The sequence below is a fragment of the Eublepharis macularius genome, chromosome 8 (genome assembly GCF_028583425.1).
Source record: "Eublepharis macularius isolate TG4126 chromosome 8, MPM_Emac_v1.0, whole genome shotgun sequence".
Taxonomy (NCBI): Eukaryota; Metazoa; Chordata; class Lepidosauria; order Squamata; family Eublepharidae; genus Eublepharis; species Eublepharis macularius.
The window spans coordinates 92,204,220-92,224,303 of record NC_072797.1 but is presented as its reverse complement, the minus strand read 5'-3'; the positions used below and the strand labels follow the sequence as shown (position 1 = coordinate 92,224,303).

Below are 20,084 nucleotides of genomic sequence, written 5' to 3'. Positions count from 1 at the left end.
TTGTTGTTGTTTTTACACATAAGTCCCTGAGTCCTTCAGACAACAACAGAATTGATTACAAAAAAGAACAATTTATTTGGGGGGATGTGTTCCAAGAATGTTCTCTGTAAATTGAAACATACCAATGTCTGCTGAAAGCACCGTGAATCTCTTAGTTATCTTCAATGGACTTTGGAATGGGTGCCAAGTCTAGTTTCTAAACTAGCTTTATGCAAATAAATCGATACATTATCCTTCCTGATAATGTGACTGGGGCAAAATAAAGTCTGGTTTCTCTTGCATTCCCCTGATGCAGGAGTAGGTGGCAGCAACAGAAAAGCTTCACACATGGATTCCTTCATACATGGGATAACATGAGATTAATGCTCCAAGAGCTGATGTGTTCATTTGTGTTTTAAGTCAAGATTAATGGTTGGGAAGGCAGATGTTCTTGAAGAGATTGGATTTGGGCTATCTTTGCCAGATTAGGTAAGTATCTTGGCAGTATTCTTGGATTCCACAGATTGAAGTAGTTGCCAGCAGGGTTTTCTATCATCTCCCTATGAAGCAAACGCTGTCTCCTATTCTTGACTCTGCTGACCTAGCCATACTGATTGCATGCATCTGTAAACTCCAAGTAGGTCCTATGTAACTTTGCTCTACATATTCGTTCAGAAACTTAAATTGATTTCAAGGTATTGTAGCTCAACTTTTGACAGGTATGTGATGTCATGAGCTCATTATGTTAGCTTTGCAACAACTTCATTGGCTCCCTGTGTGTTTTCCACAGAGGTGGACTGGCCATTTAATTCCCCAGGAAATTTCCTAGTGGGTTGCTGTTGATTTGGATGGCCAGTGGAAGCTTCATCCCCACTGTAATGATTTCAAGAAATGGGTGCATGTGTCTTTAAATGTTTGGTGAGATAGGTGAAGAGTGGGGGGTGAAAGAGAGAGATGAGTGAGTGATATGATTGGTTGATGACAGAGAGTGGGCGGAGTGAAGGCAGTTTTCAGTTATTGAGGGAGAGAAAAAGATTCAGTTAGGGCAAGAGAGGCGAGCTGTGTGCAGCCTGAGGGTGTTCATGTATTTGTGAAGGAAAGGCAACCTGAGTGGAAGCCTGAACTGAGTGTGTCTGTGAGACTATATATTCATTCTATTTGAAGCAGGCAAACTGTGTGTGCGCCTGAGAGAGAAAGGATTGAGAGTGAAAAGAAAACAGGCTAGCTGTGTGCTGTCTGAGGAGTTCTCTGTGAGAGAAATATAGAGCCTAGAGTAAGAGGCTAACTGTGTGTGAAGCCTTACAAGAGATCTGTGTGAATGAGTTTGGATGAAGCAACTAGAAGAACTAAGAACGACTTTTATGTAACCAATACGCTTCTTAAAAAATAAACTTTTATTTTGTTTTGTTATATCCCAGAGTAGCAGTCATTGTTATCTCCCATTCCTATCCTCAGGGCCACATAGAACCACGAAGGAGCCTGACGCTCAAACACGTTACCAAAGGGAAAAATAAAAAATACTGGAATTTAATATTCCTGGTGGCAGCTAACTACCCAGAGGGTGTGAAGGGAAAGACTAAAGCAAAATCCATCCTAAAGAATGTGAAGATCATAACACCCACCCTACCAGACAGCTCTGGAATCTGGCCATCATGCAGCCATGAGCTCCCTCCCATGCCCCTTCCTAATTTACCATTGACCCCTGCCCACATTGTCTCCCACACATGAGGAAGCACTCAGTGACAGTGGGCATGCCCCAAGACAGCATCAAGCATCAGCTCCACTGCAGCAGGAGCCCTAGAGCTCTCCACTCCAGTGCATGGAGGCAAGAAGCTGGGAAATTGATGGGATGGGAAATTGATGAGAAAGCAGGACGTAGAGCCAGAGGCTGCGAGCCAGCCAAGGACAGCATGGCTCAGGGGCCCAGCACAGCTGGGAGTCCAAAGTCCAAGTAGGCAATTGTGCCCTTGATGGTTGCATCTCAGGGACTTGGCAGCATGTGAATAGGTCTGTGCATGAAGTCCTGCCTTATGCACTTTTTCTACATCCCAGGAATGGAAATGGGTGCTCAATGAGCTAGCCTGGTTGCTGTTGCCCTGTGGACTGAATGGTGGATCCTGCTGCTGGATGAGGAACTCCTATACACCCTCCCTTTGCAACAGCTTTCAGGTATGAGTGAGGCTCTGTCATGACAGAGAGTACAGCACTCGCACAAGCTCTTTCCTGGTGTTCCAGCATAGCTCCCTTCTCTCTTTTTCCTCTCTGAGTAAGATAAGATGAAACAGTGAACAGCCCAACCTTGGCAAGCCAAGGGGAGGTTGGAAATGGGACAGCTATTTGGAGCCTATACAGTGCTAAACACGTGTCAGGTGTTCACCTGCCATACTCAGCAGGACCCTGTGTAATGTAATGTTTTGTTGCATTCTGATGCTATGGGTATGACTGTGATGTGAAAGTATGCAAAGGGGGCTGTCGCCACTGTTATCTGTCTATTCTCCTCTAGTAGAGATGGGCACGAAGAGGGGAAAAAACTGAACATGATGTTTGTTGTTCATTGCCACCCACGAACAGGGACTCACGAACATTTATGAACATGACCTGTTCACGAACATGTTTGTGGTTGGATGTTCATGGGGGCTAGAATGGCCCCCTTGGGACTTAGAGAGCCCATATTTGCAGGGAGTGTTCAGCAGGCTCTCCTCCAGCCATCATCCAAGTTTGGTCAAGATTGCAATACGGATATCGGAGTAATACATTCCCAAAGCCGGCATCCCCAGGAAACTCCCATTCGATACAATAGGAGCAGGCACCAGCAAAGGTACCAATAATAAATAATAGCTTGACCCCAGAGCCTGGCAGCAGCCCTGGAACCTGAGGGTGGGTAGATCCCTAACACACTACTCCCAGAAACCTGACCTGAGCAGGCACCAGCAAAGTTAACAATAATAAATAATAGCTTGGTCCCAGAGCCTGGCAGCAGCCCTGGAACCTGAGGGTGGGTAGATCCCTAACACACTACTCCCAGAAACCTGACCTGAGCAGGCACCAGGAAAGTTAACAGTAATAAATAATAGCTTGGTCCCAGAGCCTGGCAGCAGCCCTGGAACCTGTGGGTGGGTAGATCCCTAACACACTACTCCCAGAAACCTGACCTGAGCAGGCACCAGGAAAGTTAACAATATTAAATAATAACTTGGCCCCAGAGCCTGGCAGCAGCCCTGGAACCTGAGGGTTGGTAGATCCCCACCAACCACTCCCAGAAAAAATTCAAGCTCCAATACACTCTCCCTCTCTTGCTCTCTCAAATGCCAGCAACAACTCTATGCTGAAACTGAAAGCCAGAGCTGGGAGCACTGTGCCTTTTCCAGAGGTCCCATAGAGCAATACAAGAGGTCTGTGGTTGGTGGTCAGAACAGCCTAACAGGGTTTAGAGGGATGAGATTGGTGTTCCCATGGCTACAGAACACCCCCTTCCCCCCTGCTCTTTGCTCCCATGTAAAAATATGGGAGCTCCACACTTGGTAAGTTGGGCTTAGATTGGGATTTCCAGGGCAACAGAAGGAGTTCAGACAGAGTTCAGACAGTCCCTACCTATGTTGCCAAGGGAATTGATTGATGGTGCCAGACTGTCTGGCTTGACGAACAGCAGACGAACACAACAAGCCGGGCTTGGAACAAACATATGTTCGGTTGGAACAGGGCCTCAGAAACAGCTTGCTCGCGAACAGCAGAATGGGCTGTTTGTGGCTTTTTTTTGTTCGTATTGCTGCTCGTGCCCATCTCTATCCTCTAGCCTGAGCCTGGGAAGAAGTGCTGGCACAGGCACTCACGACCTTGAGACTTTTCCTACATCAACTCTGCTTTTTCCCGCCATGAGGCTTCCTCTTGAACTGAGCTAACCGTTACCTAAAGGGGGTGAGGAGATGGAAATTTGCCTATGCTTAGAATCCTACATATGCTTTGTGCTTGTAGAGAAACACCATTCTTGTCAAGGATGGAGTAAGTGCTGAACTAGTAGCTTATCAATAAAGTACTTTAACTCGTGTAGTGAAGTCTTTTGAGAGTTACCTGGCAAAACCCTCACAGATTGACAGAAATGCTCTTTCCCCTTGGACCTGAGTAACTGTAGAATCCTGATACTTGTGCCACGGCAGGAGAGATATCAGTACTACAGGGAAGACCAATGAACAATCCCAAGACCCCGCCAATGGGCATGGGATTGGCACAGATGCACTGATTGGAGCTGGAGCATGGCCCTGGCAGCCTGGCAAGTACAGATCCTGGTTAAGAACCACTCCACTAGGATGGGCCCTCTGCATGGTGTTGGCCTGAAGGGAAATGGAAATGAGAGACCACTGGAGGAGCCAATTGTCCAGACAGAGTCTGATCCAGTGAAGATGAATCCCTGAGAGAGGGGAGGACAAAGGTGAAGAAGGGGAACCGGACGAGCTGCAGGAATTGATCCCTGTGGAGGAGAAGGTACAGGAGCTTCAAGGCGAAATAGAGGAGCTGAAGTATACCATGTACGAATTTATGGAAAATGTCCACAACCTGCTGCAAGATGCCCTTCCCTCAACCAGATGGGGGACCCAGGTGGCTGTCCAGATCGAGTTTCCCAGCCATCACAAAGTCAGCAGCCAGTACTTCCTTCAGATGGGCAAGGAGGCCAAGCTCCTGTAGGGCTATCTGCCCAATTGGTTCTGCCGCCAGGGCCATAAGACACGGGCCCAGCTAGACCCATCCCGATGCAACCAGCCCAGCTGCCACTGGGACTACGCAAGCTGGAAACCCGGTTTGAGGAAGACCCTGAAGAGTTTGGATACTTCCTAGTGCAAGTGGCTAAGTTTCTGAGAGAATGGGGTCCCACTTTCCTGGATGAAGCCAGCCAGGTGAGGTACCTGGGCTCCAGGCTGGGGAAGGGCAGCAGCTAAATGGTATGTGACCCTCTACATAGCCCAAGTCCCAGAACATTGTAGCGTGGCAGCCGTCATGCACAATATGAAGATTATCTTGCAGCATTGAATGTGGACCTGGCTTGCGTGACCGAGACATGGGTGAGGGAGGGCGAGACGGTCGCTTTGAAAGAACTAGCCCCCCCAGGTTATACGGTCCTCTACCAGTCCCGGACAAGTGGTTGGGGGGGAGGCGTGGCTTTGCTCATTCGGGAGTCTTTCTCCTTCAGACCACTCCCCACCCCAAAAATTTCTGGCATTGATTGTGTGGGCCTAGCGTTGGATGCCAAGGAGAGGTTGGCAATATGCGTGGTGTACCAACCGCCTACTGCACCTGCATCTTCCCTGTCTGGTCTCTTGGAGGCGGTGGCCAGCTGGGCCTTGGAATTCCCGAAACTTTTGGTTCTCGGGGATTTCAACGTCCATGCTGACGACGATGCCTCCATGCAGGCCATTGACCTGGTGTCCTCCATGGCAGCCCTAGGACTCTCCTAGTTTGTTTCGGCTCCCACGCATCAAGCAGGTCACACGCTGGATTTGATTTTTGGGGCAGGGATGATGGTGGTCCTGGATGCCTATGATGCAGTGCCATGGTCAGATCACTTTGTTCTGAAGGCTCGTCTGAGCATGCCGCTCCTTTCCTGGGTGGGCGGTGAGTGGATTTACGCTCACCTGCGGAGGCTTATGGATCCAATTGGTTTCCAGGCGGCTCTGCGGGATCCGATGCCCCCTGGCAGTACGTTAGATGAGCTGGTGGATGATTGGCATGGCTGTCTTTCTGAAGCCATCGACGCTATTGCCCCCTGCCGTCCTCTCTGAGCCCGCAAACGGGTAGCTCCTTGGTTTACCGAGGAGCTTCGCCAGATGAAGCGGTCTCTGAGACGACTAGAGTGAGTGTGGAGGTGGGGGCGCGACAAAGAGGCAAGAACATCTTATAGGACGTTTATGAAAGCCTATGAGGTGGCAGTGAAAGCAGCAAAGAGGGATTTCTTTGCTGCTTCCATTGCATCCGCTAGCTCACGCCCGGCTCAATTATTTCGAACAGTTTGGTCCTTGGTCTCCCTCTCTCAGGGAGACCACCAAATTCTTAATTCAACTATTGGCTGCGAGGCTTTTGCGAGCTTTTTTGCGGGTAAAATCTTGTCCCTTCGCCGTGGCCTGCCACCCACTGTTGATACAGTAAGGGAACTGGAGACCCCTTGGCCGTCTTCTGGGTCCGTATTAGACCATTTCAGGCTGCTCTCTCAGGACGATGTTGACAGGATCCTGCAGGGGATGAGGCCAACCACCTGTCCTCTGGACCCCTGCCCATCCTGGCTGGTGAAGGCCAGCTCAGAGGGGCTACGGGACCATTTGGAGGCCATTGTTAACATCTCCCTGAGCTCTGGGGTTTTTCCAGGAGTGTTAAAGGAGGCGGTAGTGCGTCCCCTCCTGAAAAAAACATCTTTGGACCCCACCAACCCGTCCAGTTACCGCCCAGTGTCGAACCTCCCATTCCTGGGCAAGGTGATTGAGCGGGCAGTGGCGGTACAACTGCAGGAATTCCTGAATGATGCTCTAGTCCTGGACCTATTCCAGTCTGGCTTCCGTCCTGGCCATGGGACGGAGACAGCCTTGGTTGCCCTCACAGACGACCTTCGCAGGCATCTGGATCGAGGCGGGTCAGCGCTGCTTGTGTTACTTGATCTCACAGCAGCGTTTGACACGGTTGACTATGATTTGTTGGCCAGCCGCCTTGCCGATGTGGGGATTAGGGGGACAGCCTTACAGTGGCTGGTCTCCTTTCTCCAGGGTCGGGGACAGAGGGTGGCGCTCGGGGGAGATCTATCGCCCCGTCACCCTTTGGTGTGCGGGGTTCCCCAAGGGGCGATACTCTCCCCGGTGTTATTTAACATCTATATGCGCCCCCTCGCCCAGTTGGTGCGGAGGTTTGGGCTGGGTTGTCATCAATACGCGGATGACACCCAACTTTTTCTGTTGATGGACGGCCGGCCAGACAATCTGGCCAGAGCTTTGGAGGCTGTGACGGCATGGTTGAAAGAGAGCAGGCTGAAATTGAACCCAGTGAAGACGGAGGTCCTGCAGCTGGGACGGGGGCTGCCAGATGTTGGGATCCAGCTCCCTGCCCTGGATGGGACACCACTGGCAACTTTGCCAGTGGTAAAGAGTCTGGGTGTGCTCCTGGATGCCTCCCTATCGATGGAGGCCCAGGTCACGGCGGTTGCCAAGTCTGCATTTTTCCATCTTCGTCAGATCAGGCAACTTGCCCCCTACCTGACGCCCCAGGACCTGGCTACAGTGATCCATGCAACGGTCACCTCCAGGCTAGATTACTGTAACTCACTCTACGCTGGGCTACCCCTGGGCCTGATCCGGAAACTACAACTGGTCCAGAATGCGGCGGCATGGGTCCTGACTGGTATACCTTACCAGTCACTCATCATATCTGTCCTGCGCCAGCTGCACTGGCTTCCGGTTGAATTCCGAATCAGGTTCAAAGTGTTGGTTCTTACCTTTAAAGCCCTGAGTGGGTTGGGACTGGCATATCTTTGGGACCGCCTCTCCCTGTACGTTCCCCGGAGATCGCTTCGATCAGCGAATAAATATTTACTTGTGGTCCCCGGCCCTAAGGAAGCCCGCCTCGCTTCAACCAGGGCCAGGGCCTTTTCAGTCCTGGCCCCAGCCTGGTGGAATGCTCTGTCAATGGAAACCCGGGCCCAGCGGGACATATTATTGTTCTGCTGGGCCTGTAAGACAGAGCTGTTCCGCCAGGCATTTGGTGATTGAAGGGGGCGGTGCCATGTCGGCCTCCCACCTTTGGGGTGGGGAAGGTTCTCCCCACCACTGCACCTTGTTAATTTGTTTTATTATTTGTATATTGATTTTAGTTTTTGTTTTTATCGATTTTAACTGTTCACTGCCCAGAGCCCCTGGGGATGGGCGGTATATAAATTGAAAAAATAAAATAAATAAAAATAAATTGTTTAGAGAGCAATATGAATATCCTCTTGAGGAGGAGAGGGAGCAGATGAAGTAGAAGTGCATGAGACAAGGACATCGTCCAGTGAGAGAATTTGTAGCCAAATTCTGGGAGTATGCAGCCAAAGTGTGAGACTGGACAGAGCTAGTGAAAACTGAATTCTTCCATGTCGGTCTAAACCCAGATTTGGTTGCCAGGGCTATGGTTCATGATGACCCATGCACTCTGCTGGGGTGGATTCAACTTGTGTGCAAGATTGAAAATAGAGAGCAGGTAGTGAAACTGCTGTCTTCAACATCAAGCCAGCCAATGGCGAGGATGTGTGGAATACAAAAGAGGGGACAAGCCCTGTCACAAGGGGCCGACAGCGCCATTTGAGAAGGAAAGGAAGATGAAACGAGGGCTGTGCTTGAAGTGTGGGGTTGGTGGCCACTTTGCAGTGGAATGCCTTGGTTGAGAGGAAGATGTTCCCTGAGAAGAAGGGATCCAAGCGAGGCTTGTTTGGGCACTCGGATCTGGGAGGAGCAGCAGTGCAACTCAGCGAGGAAGCAGTGGCGACAAGAAGCCAGTGACAGAGGAAGCAACAGCTCAAGAGGTGGCACCCCTTCCAGTAGCGGAGAAGAAGCTCTGACAGTGGGAAACGACGGAGACCTGCTATGAAGGCCACTCAACAGCAGGTCCCAGAAGAACCAGTGCCATAGAGGGTGAGACCCAAGGGAATTTTAATTTTTATTCCTATAACCCTAGTAAACCCGTGAAGAGGGACGCATATCATAGTTAGAGCCTTAATTGACTCTGGGTGCAGCCGAGATTTAATAGCTCCTTCTTTGGTAACTGGGTTGGGACTTGACCTGATGAAGTTGCCAGAGCCGCTCAGGTTTGAGCAAATGGATCCCTCAGGAAAGGGTCACTTATGAGACTGAGTTAACACCAGTGGGGATGGGGAGCTACTGGGAGGAGAGAGCTTTTGTAGTAAGACGTACTGCAAAGTTCCCAGTGGTGCTGGGGGTCCGCTGGCTCTATGATCACGACCTATACAAACAGTGGAAGATGGCCAACTGTGTTTTCCCAGTGGAGGAGTGTCAGAAACACGTGTGGGACTTGAAGTGGGGAAACACTCCCCCTCCTATGCCTGAAAATGGGTGCTTTATGAGGAAGAAAATCGATGAAATCCCCCCTGAATATCAGGATCTGAGCAGGGTGTTTGAGGAGGAGGAAGCTGATGACCTCCCCCCCTCACTGGGCCACAGACTGCCATTGAGCTGATCCCTGGGCAAACCCTTCCCAATGGAAAGCTGTACTCCATGAGCCTGGCTGAGCAGGCAGAGCTCTGCAGGTTCATCAACAAGAACCTGAAGAGAGGTTTTATTTGACCCGCTAGCTCCCCCCTCACTGCCCCAGTGTTGTTTTGCAAAAAGAAAGACAGGGGTTTATGGCTGTGCACTGATTACAGAAGAATTAATTCATTTTCCATGTCCAATGCTTATCCCCTCACCCTCATTAGAGACTTACTTGGAGTGGTGGCCAAGAGGAAGATCTTTACCAAACTTGATCTAAGAGGTGCCTACTTTTGAGTGCTCATCAGGGAAGGGGATGAATGGAAAACCGCCTTCAACACCTACTTGGGACAGTTTGAATACCTAGTCATGCTGTTTGGACTACAAGGGGCACCTGGAGTTTTCATGAATTTGATTAATGAGGTTTTACACAAATCCCTATACAAAGGAGAGGTCGTTTATGCACAGAATTACGCTGCAATCCCCTTCAAGAGCTCCATGTTGGGGTTGATCTGTGAAGTGGAGTACAAAGATAGTTGTAATTCTAGGAGATCTCCAGGCCCCACCTTGAAGTTGGTAACTCTATCGCTGATACAATTCCACAGTAATCAGAGAACCAAAACAAATATTAGGGAGTACTGAGCTCTCTCCCCTCCTCAAACTACCCTCCACAGGCACTGTCCCCAAAGCTCCATGAGTTTCCAAAGGTAGCAGGGCCTTGTGAGGGATGCACTGCCTGAGCAGCATTCCTGCGCTCCCTCGATCCAGGTTTTGGGGGGAGCACAGGCCAGCCAGGCATGCTTACCGCCTCGTGCCCCCCCACTCCTGATCAAGGCACGGCTGGCCTGTGCTCCCCCACCCCTCGATCTGGGCTTTGGGGGGAGTGCAGGCCAGCCACGTGCCCCCTGCCCCCAATCCAGGTTTGTGGAGAAGCACAGGCCAGCCGTGTGCCCTATGTCACTCCCTTCCCCCGATTCAGGCTTTTGGGGGTAGTACAGGCCAGTCATGTACCCCCTGCCCTGATCCAGGCTTTAGGGAAAGTGTAGGACAGCTACATGCCTCCCCACCCCTCCCACCCTCTGATCCAGGCTTGGGGGGGGGAGTGCAGGCCAGCCAGGCAAGCCCTCCACTGGCCCCAGCTCTATTGGGGCTGGAGAGGGCACAGCCAACCTTCTGTAGGCCCTTCTGAGACCACAGAGGCTTGCCAGGACTATGCCTGCGCCAGGATAAGAGGTGAGTAGTCGGGAACACGGCTCACCTTTTATATAGTAAGATATATAAATTTAGCTTCTCTTTTTAATTTTTTGCTCTGTGGCCTTTAAAAGAAAACTCTTTTCCAATGCTAAATTTACAAATAAATAATAATAAATTAACAACAACAACATCATTTGATTTATATACCACCCTTCAGGACAACTTAACACCTACTCAGAGTGGTTTACAAAGTATGTTATTATTATCCCCACAACAATCACCCTGTGAGGTGGGTGGGGCTGAGAGAGCTCTGAGAAGCTGTAACTGACCTAAGGTCACCCAGCTGTCTTCAAGCAGAGGAGTGGAGAATCAAATCCAGTTCTCCAGATTAGAGTCCCACACTCTTAACCACTACACCAAACTGGCTCTCTGTCCATAGTTTAATGGATAAGCACTTTTCCATCTTGACAAGGAGAGAAAGAAATCATAATTGTTGGATGGATGTTAGTTGGCTGGACATTAGGAAAAACTTCTTAATGTTAAGAGTAATTCAACAGGGGAATCAGCTGCCTAGGGATGTGGTGGGTTCTCACTCACTGGCAGTCTTGTAGCTGGTCAAATACTTGTCAGGTATGCTTTAGGCTGTTCCTGTATTGGGCAGGGGGTTGGAAAGATGGTCTGTAAGACCCCTTCCAACTCTATGATTCTATTATTCTAGTTTTTGGTTTAATTGGGGGGTTCATAGAACTTGAGCCTGTTGTCATAAAGTTACAAACAATAGTCAATAGTTTCAAGTAGGTAGCTGCGTTGGTCTGCAATAGAACAGCAGAATTTGAATCCAGTGGCATCATAAAGACCAACCAGACTTCCAGGGTATCTGAAGAAGGGAACTTTGACTCTCGAAAGCTTATATCCTGAAAATCGTGTTGGTCTCTAAAATGCCACTGGACTCAAATCCTAATATCCAAGAGGTGTCTGATAACTTTTTCAGCTGCAAACTGCAGTGATTCTCAAAAGAGCTATGGGTGCCCTGGTGTGTGGGGGCATGAATGTGTGCTTACAGGTATTTCAGGTTAATGATACATGACTCCTCTGCAATTGATGTGACAGTATTTTCTAGATCTAGTTTTGCAACCACTGTTTAGTGTATGTGCTAAAAGTACTCAATCTGGAAAGGCTCTTGGTTGGTCTTTTTAATATATTGGGAAAGACTTAGCTACAAGAAATGTGAAGCTGGGTAGATATGTCCTGTGAGCTTTTTGAGGCTGAAGGGAGAATGAAAAGTTTAATAAATATGAGAAGGATGTAATAATATGAAATATTAGAAAACGTAAATTTTTATAGTTATATTTTATTCTTAAATCATAGCTGATATATGGTGACACTTGCTGGGATTTTCAAGAGACTAACAACCCTGGTCTCCTTTGGAGGTCTCCCATCCAATTACTAACCGAGGCTGACCCTACTTAGCTTCTGAGATATGGCTTGCCTGCGCTATCCAGGTGAGTATTATATTATATTATATTATATTATATTATATTATATTATATTATATTATATTATATTATATTATATTATATTATATTATATTATATTATATTATATTATATTATATTATAATGACAATTGCTATTATTTTACATCTTTCAATCTGCAGGGTTCATTCAAAACAGCATTTTAAAACATTTTCAAATGGTATGGGAGCACATTAGCTAAATGAACATCAAAGAACTTTCTGTTGCTTTCTATAATCTTCATTCTACAATCTTCATTTTATGTATGTCCAGCGACGCCAGCCTTTTGTCCACCCCCACCACCAGCCCTGCAGCTGCAGACACCCTCTTTAGGTCCCACAGCACAGCCTCTGGCAGTACCTCAGTTGCAGGAGCCCCTACAGGCCTCCAGGCCTCTCTCACCCTTAGGCCAGTTGCAGCCGACGCCCAGGCACAACTTTGGGGAACAGCCGGCAGCCATTCAGCAGACTCACCTGTCTCCTGCAGTTGCCCAGATGGCTCCACTTCATCCAGGCTCACAGGAGATTGCCATCAGCACAAGCCAGGCAGGCACAGGCCCCAAGATGCCAAGGGAGCCACTGGGGAGGGTTCAGAGGCAGCAGGGGTGAGCCAGGCAGAGAGCAGACCAAATGCCCCACCCTAGGTGAGGATGGAGTAGGTGGGGCCAGGCAATTGCAGAGTCTACCTGGCCCTCCCATCAGATAGGCTGGGAGCAGGGCCAGTCAGGGAGATGGGGTGACAACTGGGGGCAGAGCCAGGGAGGTGGGGCCAGGGGAGGCCTTTAAATTCAGGTTCCTGTGAAGGCTAAGGAGGATTTTGCAGGGAGAGACAGCTGGAGTGTGCTGCTACTCCCAGGGCAGGAGAAGGAACAAGGTGGTGCAACCCCCTTCCCTGCCCATCTGAGGCCGGAGGACACCTGCCTGGAGGGCTGGTAGGATGGCAGACCATCAGGAGAGGGCGCCAGTGAGGGAGGAGCCTCACAATGTAGAAATAAAACATAAAATATAACCATCCAAACTTTACATAAAACTAGATGTTTTTGATGTTTTTCTAACAGCCCCCATTACCTGCTATTAATATTCCATAAATCATATATCGAATCCTGGTTTTATGTTTTCTGTAAAAATTAATGATGGCATCATATCTTTTTTCCAGATACCTAGAAGGAAAAAAGGAAGAAAGGCAAGGAAAGATAAACTAAAAATGAATCCAAACAAACACTTCAAATTTAAACATTTGTTGCAAAATAAAAACAAGAGTAATCTACATAACAGGTGGATAGTACTTATTTGTTCTCTATCATCATCACCTGAAGATTGACTCTGGCATAATGGATATAATCCAGCCAACATCAAAACATTTGGAAACTCCACGGACTTCACTGGGATAGTTAAGGATGCCTTTAAAATTGACAAGACATGGCTGTACAAGCCTATGGGGAGTTATAGCAATATAAGTCCATTGATTTCAGTGGGTTTAGACTGGATTGCAAACAGGGGGCTACAATATAGTAGGAATTACTGAGACTTGGTGGGATGATTCCCATGACTGGAATGTGCTAGTGGATGGGTATGAGCTGTTCAAGAAAAACCGGAAGGGTAGAAGAGGAGGTGGAGTGGCGTTGTATGTGAGGCGAGGGCTTGATTGTCAAGAAGTTATGGAGAATGGGGCGGACAGCCCAGTGGAAAGTATATGGGTAGAAATAAGGGGAGGAAGGACAAAGGGTATTATTGTTAGAGTCTGCTACAGACCACCTGACCAGCGAGAAGAAACGGATGCTGTCCTCTTTGAACAGATTGGTAGAGTATCCAGACATCAGAACCTTGTAATTATGGGTGACTTCAACTTCCCCGATGTGTGCTGGGAGACAGGCTCAGCAAAGCATCATGAATCACGCAATTTCCTGACCTGCCTGGCCGATAACTTCCTTTTTCAAAAGGTGGAGGAAGCTACAAGGGGCTCAGCCATACTAGACTTGATATTAACCAACAGGGAAGAATTGGTAGATGAGATGAAGGTGGCAGGGACCTTAGGGGAAGTGACCATGTCCTCCTTGAATTCCAGTTGCTGTGGGGGGCCAAGGAAGTTCATAGCCAGACTTGTAAGTTAGATTTTCGTAGGGCCAACTTTGATGAACTCATAGGCTTGATAAGAGTCATTCCGTGGGGGAGTGTGCTGGAAGGGAAAGGAGCGAGTGAAGGGTGGGCCCTTCTCAAACACGAGCTTTTGCAAGCTCAAGCCCTCACTATCCCAGCAAGACGGAAACATGGTAAGGGCTCCAAGAAACCGATGTGGATGTACAGAGAGCTCCAGAATAAGCTAAGGGAGAAAAAGGAAATGTTCAGGAAATGGAGAGAAGGACAGACCTCTAAAGAGGAGTATATGAGGGTTACTAGGTACTGCAGATCAGCCATCAGAGAGGCCAAAGCTCAGTACGAGCTGGGTCTGGCCAGGAGGGCTCGCTACAATAAGAAAAACTTCTACAGATACGTGAGAAGCAAACTCAAGGTAAAAGAGGCAATTGGACCGCTGTTGGGAGTAGATGGAGAAACTCTGATGCAGGACAGAGAAAAAGCAGACAGGCTTAATGACTTTTTTGCCTCTGTTTTCTCCTTGAAGAACTCAGGCACATCTAGAGATAGTAGAAAATGTGGCAGGACACCTGAGTGGCTAATTGACATTGACAGAGAGGTTGTGGAGAGGCATCTGGCTGCACCGGATGAATACAAATCTCCTGGGCTGGATGGGGTGCACCCAAGAGTGCTGAAAGAACTTTCTAGAGAACTTGCAGAACCCCTGTCCATCATCTTCAAGGCCTCCTGGAGGACTGGGGATGTGCCACAAGATTGGAGAAGAGTGAATGTTATCCCAATCTTTAAGAAAGGGAAGAAGGATGACCCAGGAAACTATAGGCCGGTCAGTCTGACTTCTGTAGCTGGGAAGATATTAGAACAGATTTTAAAGGGATTAATCTGTAAGCATCTGAAGGACTGCTCAGTGATCTGGGGAAGTCAGCATGGTTTTGTTCCTAACAGATCTTGCCAGACCAACCTGGTTTCCTTCTTTGATCGAGTGACCAGTTTACTGGATCGGGGGAACTCTGTTGACGTGATTTATCTGGATTTCAGTAAAGCTTTTGATAAGGTCCCCCATGACATTCTGACGGGCAAACTGGAAGACTGTGGACTCGACTATAGGACAGTTCGGTGGATAGGGAACTGTTGGAGGACCGCACTCAAAGAGTGGTGGTCAACAGCGTTTCATCAGATTGGAGGGAGGTGTCCAGTGGGGTGCCGCAGGGCTCAGTTTTGGGCCTGGTACTTTTCAATATTTTTATCAATGATCTGGATGAAGGAGTGGAAGGGCTGCTCATTAAATTTGCTGATGATACCAAATTGGGAGGAGTAGCAAACACCCAAGAAGATAGAATTAAAATTCAACAAGACCTGAATACTCTGGAGAAGTGGGCAGCTGTGAATAGGATGCAATTCAACAAAGACAAGTGCACAGTATTACATCTGGGCCACAAAAATGGGAAGCACAAATACTGGATGGGGAATACACTTCTGGGCAGTAGTATATGTGAAAGGGATCTTGGAGTAAGAGTGGACTGTAAACTAAATATGAGCAGTCAGTGTGATGGGGTGGCCAAAAAGGCTAATTCAATCTTGGGTTGTATCAAAGGGGCCATAGCGTCGAAATCGCAGGAGGTCATAGCCCCTCTCTATACTGCCTTGGTCAGGCCACACCTGGAGTATTGTGTGCAGTTCTGGAGGCCTCACTTCAAAAAGGATGTGGACAAAATCGAGAGGGTGCAGAGGAGAGCGATGAGAATGATCAGGGGTCTGGAGACTGAGCCCTACGAGGAAAGGCTGAGGGCCTTGGGAATGTTTAGTTTGGAGAAGAGGAGGTTGAGGGGAGACATGATTGCTCTCTTTAAATATTTGAAAGGCTGTCATTTAGAGGAGGGCAAGGAGCTGTTCCAGTTGGCAGCAGAGGGTAGGACCTGAAGCAATGGGCTTAAATTACATGCACAAAGGTACCGGCTGGATATTAGGAAAAACTTTTTCACGGTCAGAGTAGTTCAAAAGTGGAATCAGCTGCCTAGGGAGGTGGTGAGCTCCCCCTCACTGGCAGTTTTCAAGAAGAGGCTGGATGAATACTTGTCAGAGATGCTTTAGGCTGATCCTGCACTGGGCAGGCGGTTGGACTAGATGGTCTGTATGGCCCCTTCCAACTCTATGATTCTATGAGTCTATGATTAACTTGACATAGGATTGCACTGTTAGAAGAGTGCAACTTCAGATCTTGGCTGAGTCATGAACTATGTAGCTTGTGTGGCCTTAGGCAGGCTTCTTTCTCAACCTCAGTCATCATCCAGCTTTAATATGGGATATGTGATACTTTCAGGTATCCTTTTCAGGCTTTTGTAGGGATAACTATTATAAATGAGCACTTCAATACAAAACATGATCTAAAATATGAAGGCTATAAAATCTGAGTACCAAGAATATATATGTTGTTCATCTACTCAGCAAAATTAAAATGTAAATTCAATTATCATTTAAGATCGAGAACATATGATTTTTGAAGATTCCCTGTGTCACCAATCTGTACCATGTAAAAATTAATTGATGAACACTTCAGGGAAATTTAGCAATCAGGTTTCTTACTCACACTGACTGCAACATACTTTCTCTGGAGTAGATCCATTAAACTGTTAGAACTATTTCAGAACTTTGTAGCTGGAAAACACTGAGAAACAGCAAGAGGCATCACTGAGAAATCTAATCCTTCTAAATCTAATCCTTCTTTAAATCATATATGTATTGTGTTATGTCAGAGTAGGGCAGTGATGGTGAAGGTGATCAACTATTCATTTTTTAATCTGCTACCATTTTTTAGTTGTGACATGTGCTGTTTATGTTCAAAAGGAGAGACACTCAGATCAAGTATTAATTGTAAAACAGGCAATGGGTAACGTACGTAACTATTCATGTCAAGCCTCACTCTTAGAAGGAACAGAGATAAAAGGAGGAGGAGCTTCTGTACCTTTATAGTTGTCTAGAAAGGGGAATTTCAGGAGGCCTAGTTTTTTAACCTTTGTAAGATAGATTGCGAATCCAAACACATCTAACCTTGTCTACTGCAATATATTATACAAGGGGCAACCTTTGAAGAGCAGTTGGGAGCTCCATACTACAGCAGGCAATTTGCCTTCTGAAGTACACTGTAGTGATTATATCACTTTAATATTGAAATATCTTCATTGCCTACCAGTATGCTTCTGAACACAGTTCAATGTGAACTGTAAAGCCTGAATGGTTGGGAACAGAATATCTAAAGAACTGCCTTTCTCAACCTGTCCAGTAATAAGATCTTCCCCTGAGATCCTTCTCCAAAGGAGAGTTTGGGCAGGGGTCTACTGAAAGACACATTTTAATGTAGTGTAGTGTTCCTGGTTTTGGAGCCCCCTCTCAAGGGAGCTTTTTTGCTATCATCATTACAATCATTTTGTGGTAGGTTGTTCCAACCAGCCTTCCATAGTGACTAACTGATGGCTTTAAGTGCTGCTGAACTTTGTAATGTATTTTTATTGCTAACCACTTTTGTTTTATATTTGATGTGTTTTTAAGGACTGCAAGACACTTAAGAGGATTTTAAAATGGGAAAACTGGATGTATTTTTAAAAATTACATATACCACTACAAGAATTCCCATTGAACATGTTTATAGTGTGTGGATTTAGTTAATTCTTTGTTTAGTCCCATGAAGAATCTGATTTGGTGGTGGTGGGGGATCTGATAAGAGCTAAAAATTTACATCAATCACTATAAATGATTCATGTCCCATCATAGATATGAAATGTTATTTCTCCCATAAAATCCTAATATTTAAGAACAGATAATATTTAAAGTTATATTCAAGTGCTGCTTCATTCTACCAATATTTGCTAAATGCCTCTCCATAACAAGAGCAGGCATAGTAATGGTTGAAGTGTTGATCAGGAAATGAGTAGAATTAAAAATGTTTGCTTATGACCATTTGGTCTATGAGCATTAAAATAAATTAATATAAATGTTGATCAGGAAAGCTGGCTGCATCTTAATTCATGTTCAATCAGGAGGTTCACTTATTGACTTTGGGCAACATGACCTACCTCACAAGTTTTTGTGAGGATAACATTGGATAAACCCAATACCCTTCCCTTTGTTCCTTCATGGAAAGATAAACTATAAGAATGACAAACAAGTTCAAGGGCCTGTGGCACTGTCCAAAATAAACCTTTGTTTAATGTGGTACAGAAATAGTGAGATGCCAAGCAGAACATGGTTGTATTGGTAACATTTCACTTGAAGAGGAAAGCAGTATGTGGAGAGAATCCAAAATAAAATTACCCTTTGCACCCAGTTCTTTCATTTTTTCCTGATTCAGGGTTCATATGATGATCACTCGCAATAATGATGTTTGTATCATACTGGAAAAAAGAAGTATGAAAGAAAATTGACAATGTGATCCCTAGTACAAGTTTCTGGCCATGTTTCAAAGACCAGATGAAGATAAAATGTGGCTTTCATTTGCAGCTTGCTCCCAATCAGCATGACATTTCTAGTTTCCTTATATCACCTCTCTTTATCTAGATCTTCCCATTAACATTTGTGTGTATATACATCAAGGATTTGCATTTTTTTGTTTTCATATTGAATTTCATTCCAAAAGATTTGATTGTTTTTAATAGGTTTGTTTTCATTACATTCCTTTAAAAATCCATTGATTTAAATGGGAAACATGTTTCTGATTGTGAGTTCTTTGTTTCCTTTCAATATGGATGTTTATACATTATACCCCTCATTCAAGGGATTCTACATTGCAGAGATATGGAAGAACATGTCCTAATTTTATAGGCAATTAAAAAAGGGTCATGAATCTAAAGAGACAGAAGGTTCTATAGCATTTAGAAAGCTACTTATTTAGTTATCATGAAACATGGGGAGAAGACTAGACATAGGCACAAATTGAAACACGAAGCAAATTTTGTCATGAAATGAGCTGTTTCGTGTGTCGCAAAACAGCGTTTTGTGGGGTCCATAGTTATAATGAAATTATCACAAAATTCATGACTTTTTGGCCTGTTTCATTAGCTTCATGAACAATTCGTAATTGCAGACAAGCTGGCACCAATCCATTGATTCCCTAGGCAACAATGGGCCCAGACCTTTTGTTGCCATTGGAAACCCCAATCATAGCCCACTTACCTTTGATTGGCAGCTCTCCTAGCTATCTGGAGAGCTTCCATTCTGTCCTATACAGCCAAGAGCTGGGGGTCAATCCCCTAGGCAACCAAGGAGGTGGCACATGGGCACACCAATCTCACCCCTCTAAACCCTGTTAGGCAGGTCTGTCAGCCAACCAAAGACCTCCAGTTCTGATCTATGTCAGTGTTTTGCTGAGATTGGAGTGGGAGAGTATGCGGAAGGATTTGGGATTGTGCTTTTGGCTGATGCTGCTTTAAAGAGACTGAAAGAAGCCTCTTATTTCCAGCTCTTGGCCTTGCTGTGGGAAGGTCTTTGGGTGCGGGTGCCTTTTTTTCTCCACCCCACCCCTCATTCTGATTTCCCAGCCCAGCTCCACCACGGCCAGTCCTTCGTCCTCCTCTGATCCAGCAACTCCCAGTCCCCATTTCAGTTATGCGCTCTGGCAGGACTTCCCTTCCCACCCTTCCCAATCAACATATTGCAAAGTGGGAGGGTGGGTGGAGAAGAGCCTGCTGAAGTCTCCCTGCGAGTTTGGCATCTCCAGGTATGAAGGGGGCCATTGAAATGCCCCGGGTTCTGATGAATCACGAAACTAATGAATTGTTTTGGCAAACGTGTCAATTTCATGAAGTTTCGTGATTTGTGGATTGCGATGAAACATGAAACTCTCATTTTGGACTTTTTCCCTTTCCTGCCCATTTCTAGAGAAGACCCTGTGTGAACACATGAAGGTGCCTTAAACTAAGTCAAACCATGTTGATCAGATCCTATACAGCAAAACATGGGTAATCTTTTCTTTAGCAGTTCCATTTGAGCCTGGAAAAATTGATTTCGGAGATCACAGAACCCGCATGGGCTAATAACCTTGTAGAGAGGGGAAAGGAGGTGAAATACTATTTTGCCTCCTTCCCCTTCAAACTGTAACCTCTCAG

At 46.6% G+C, this 20,084-nt stretch overlaps 1 protein-coding gene and 1 long non-coding RNA gene across 5 annotated transcripts in view; one reads left to right on the top strand and one right to left on the bottom strand.

Moving 5' to 3' along the window:
* Positions 1-20,084, bottom strand: part of SLC28A3 (solute carrier family 28 member 3) — a 103,295-nt gene that overhangs the window by 67,585 nt on the left and 15,626 nt on the right. For 3 of the 4 annotated variants that reach the window (XM_054986111.1, XM_054986112.1, XM_054986113.1), the window contains exons 3-4: positions 18,295-18,374; positions 12,964-13,055 (exon numbers count right to left, since the gene is read on the bottom strand). In XM_054986111.1, coding sequence (XP_054842086.1) covers positions 12,964-13,055; positions 18,295-18,374 — 172 coding nt within the window. Of the gene's footprint in view, positions 1-12,963; positions 13,056-18,294; positions 18,375-20,084 lie in introns of those variants that run through there. The other variant, XM_054986114.1, reaches the window with a different exon arrangement.
* LOC129334197 (uncharacterized) lies at positions 312-13,139 on the top strand. The gene is made up of 4 exons (XR_008597490.1): positions 312-468; positions 2,032-2,148; positions 11,751-11,884; positions 13,052-13,139. It is a non-coding gene; the product is annotated as an uncharacterized LOC129334197 (long non-coding RNA).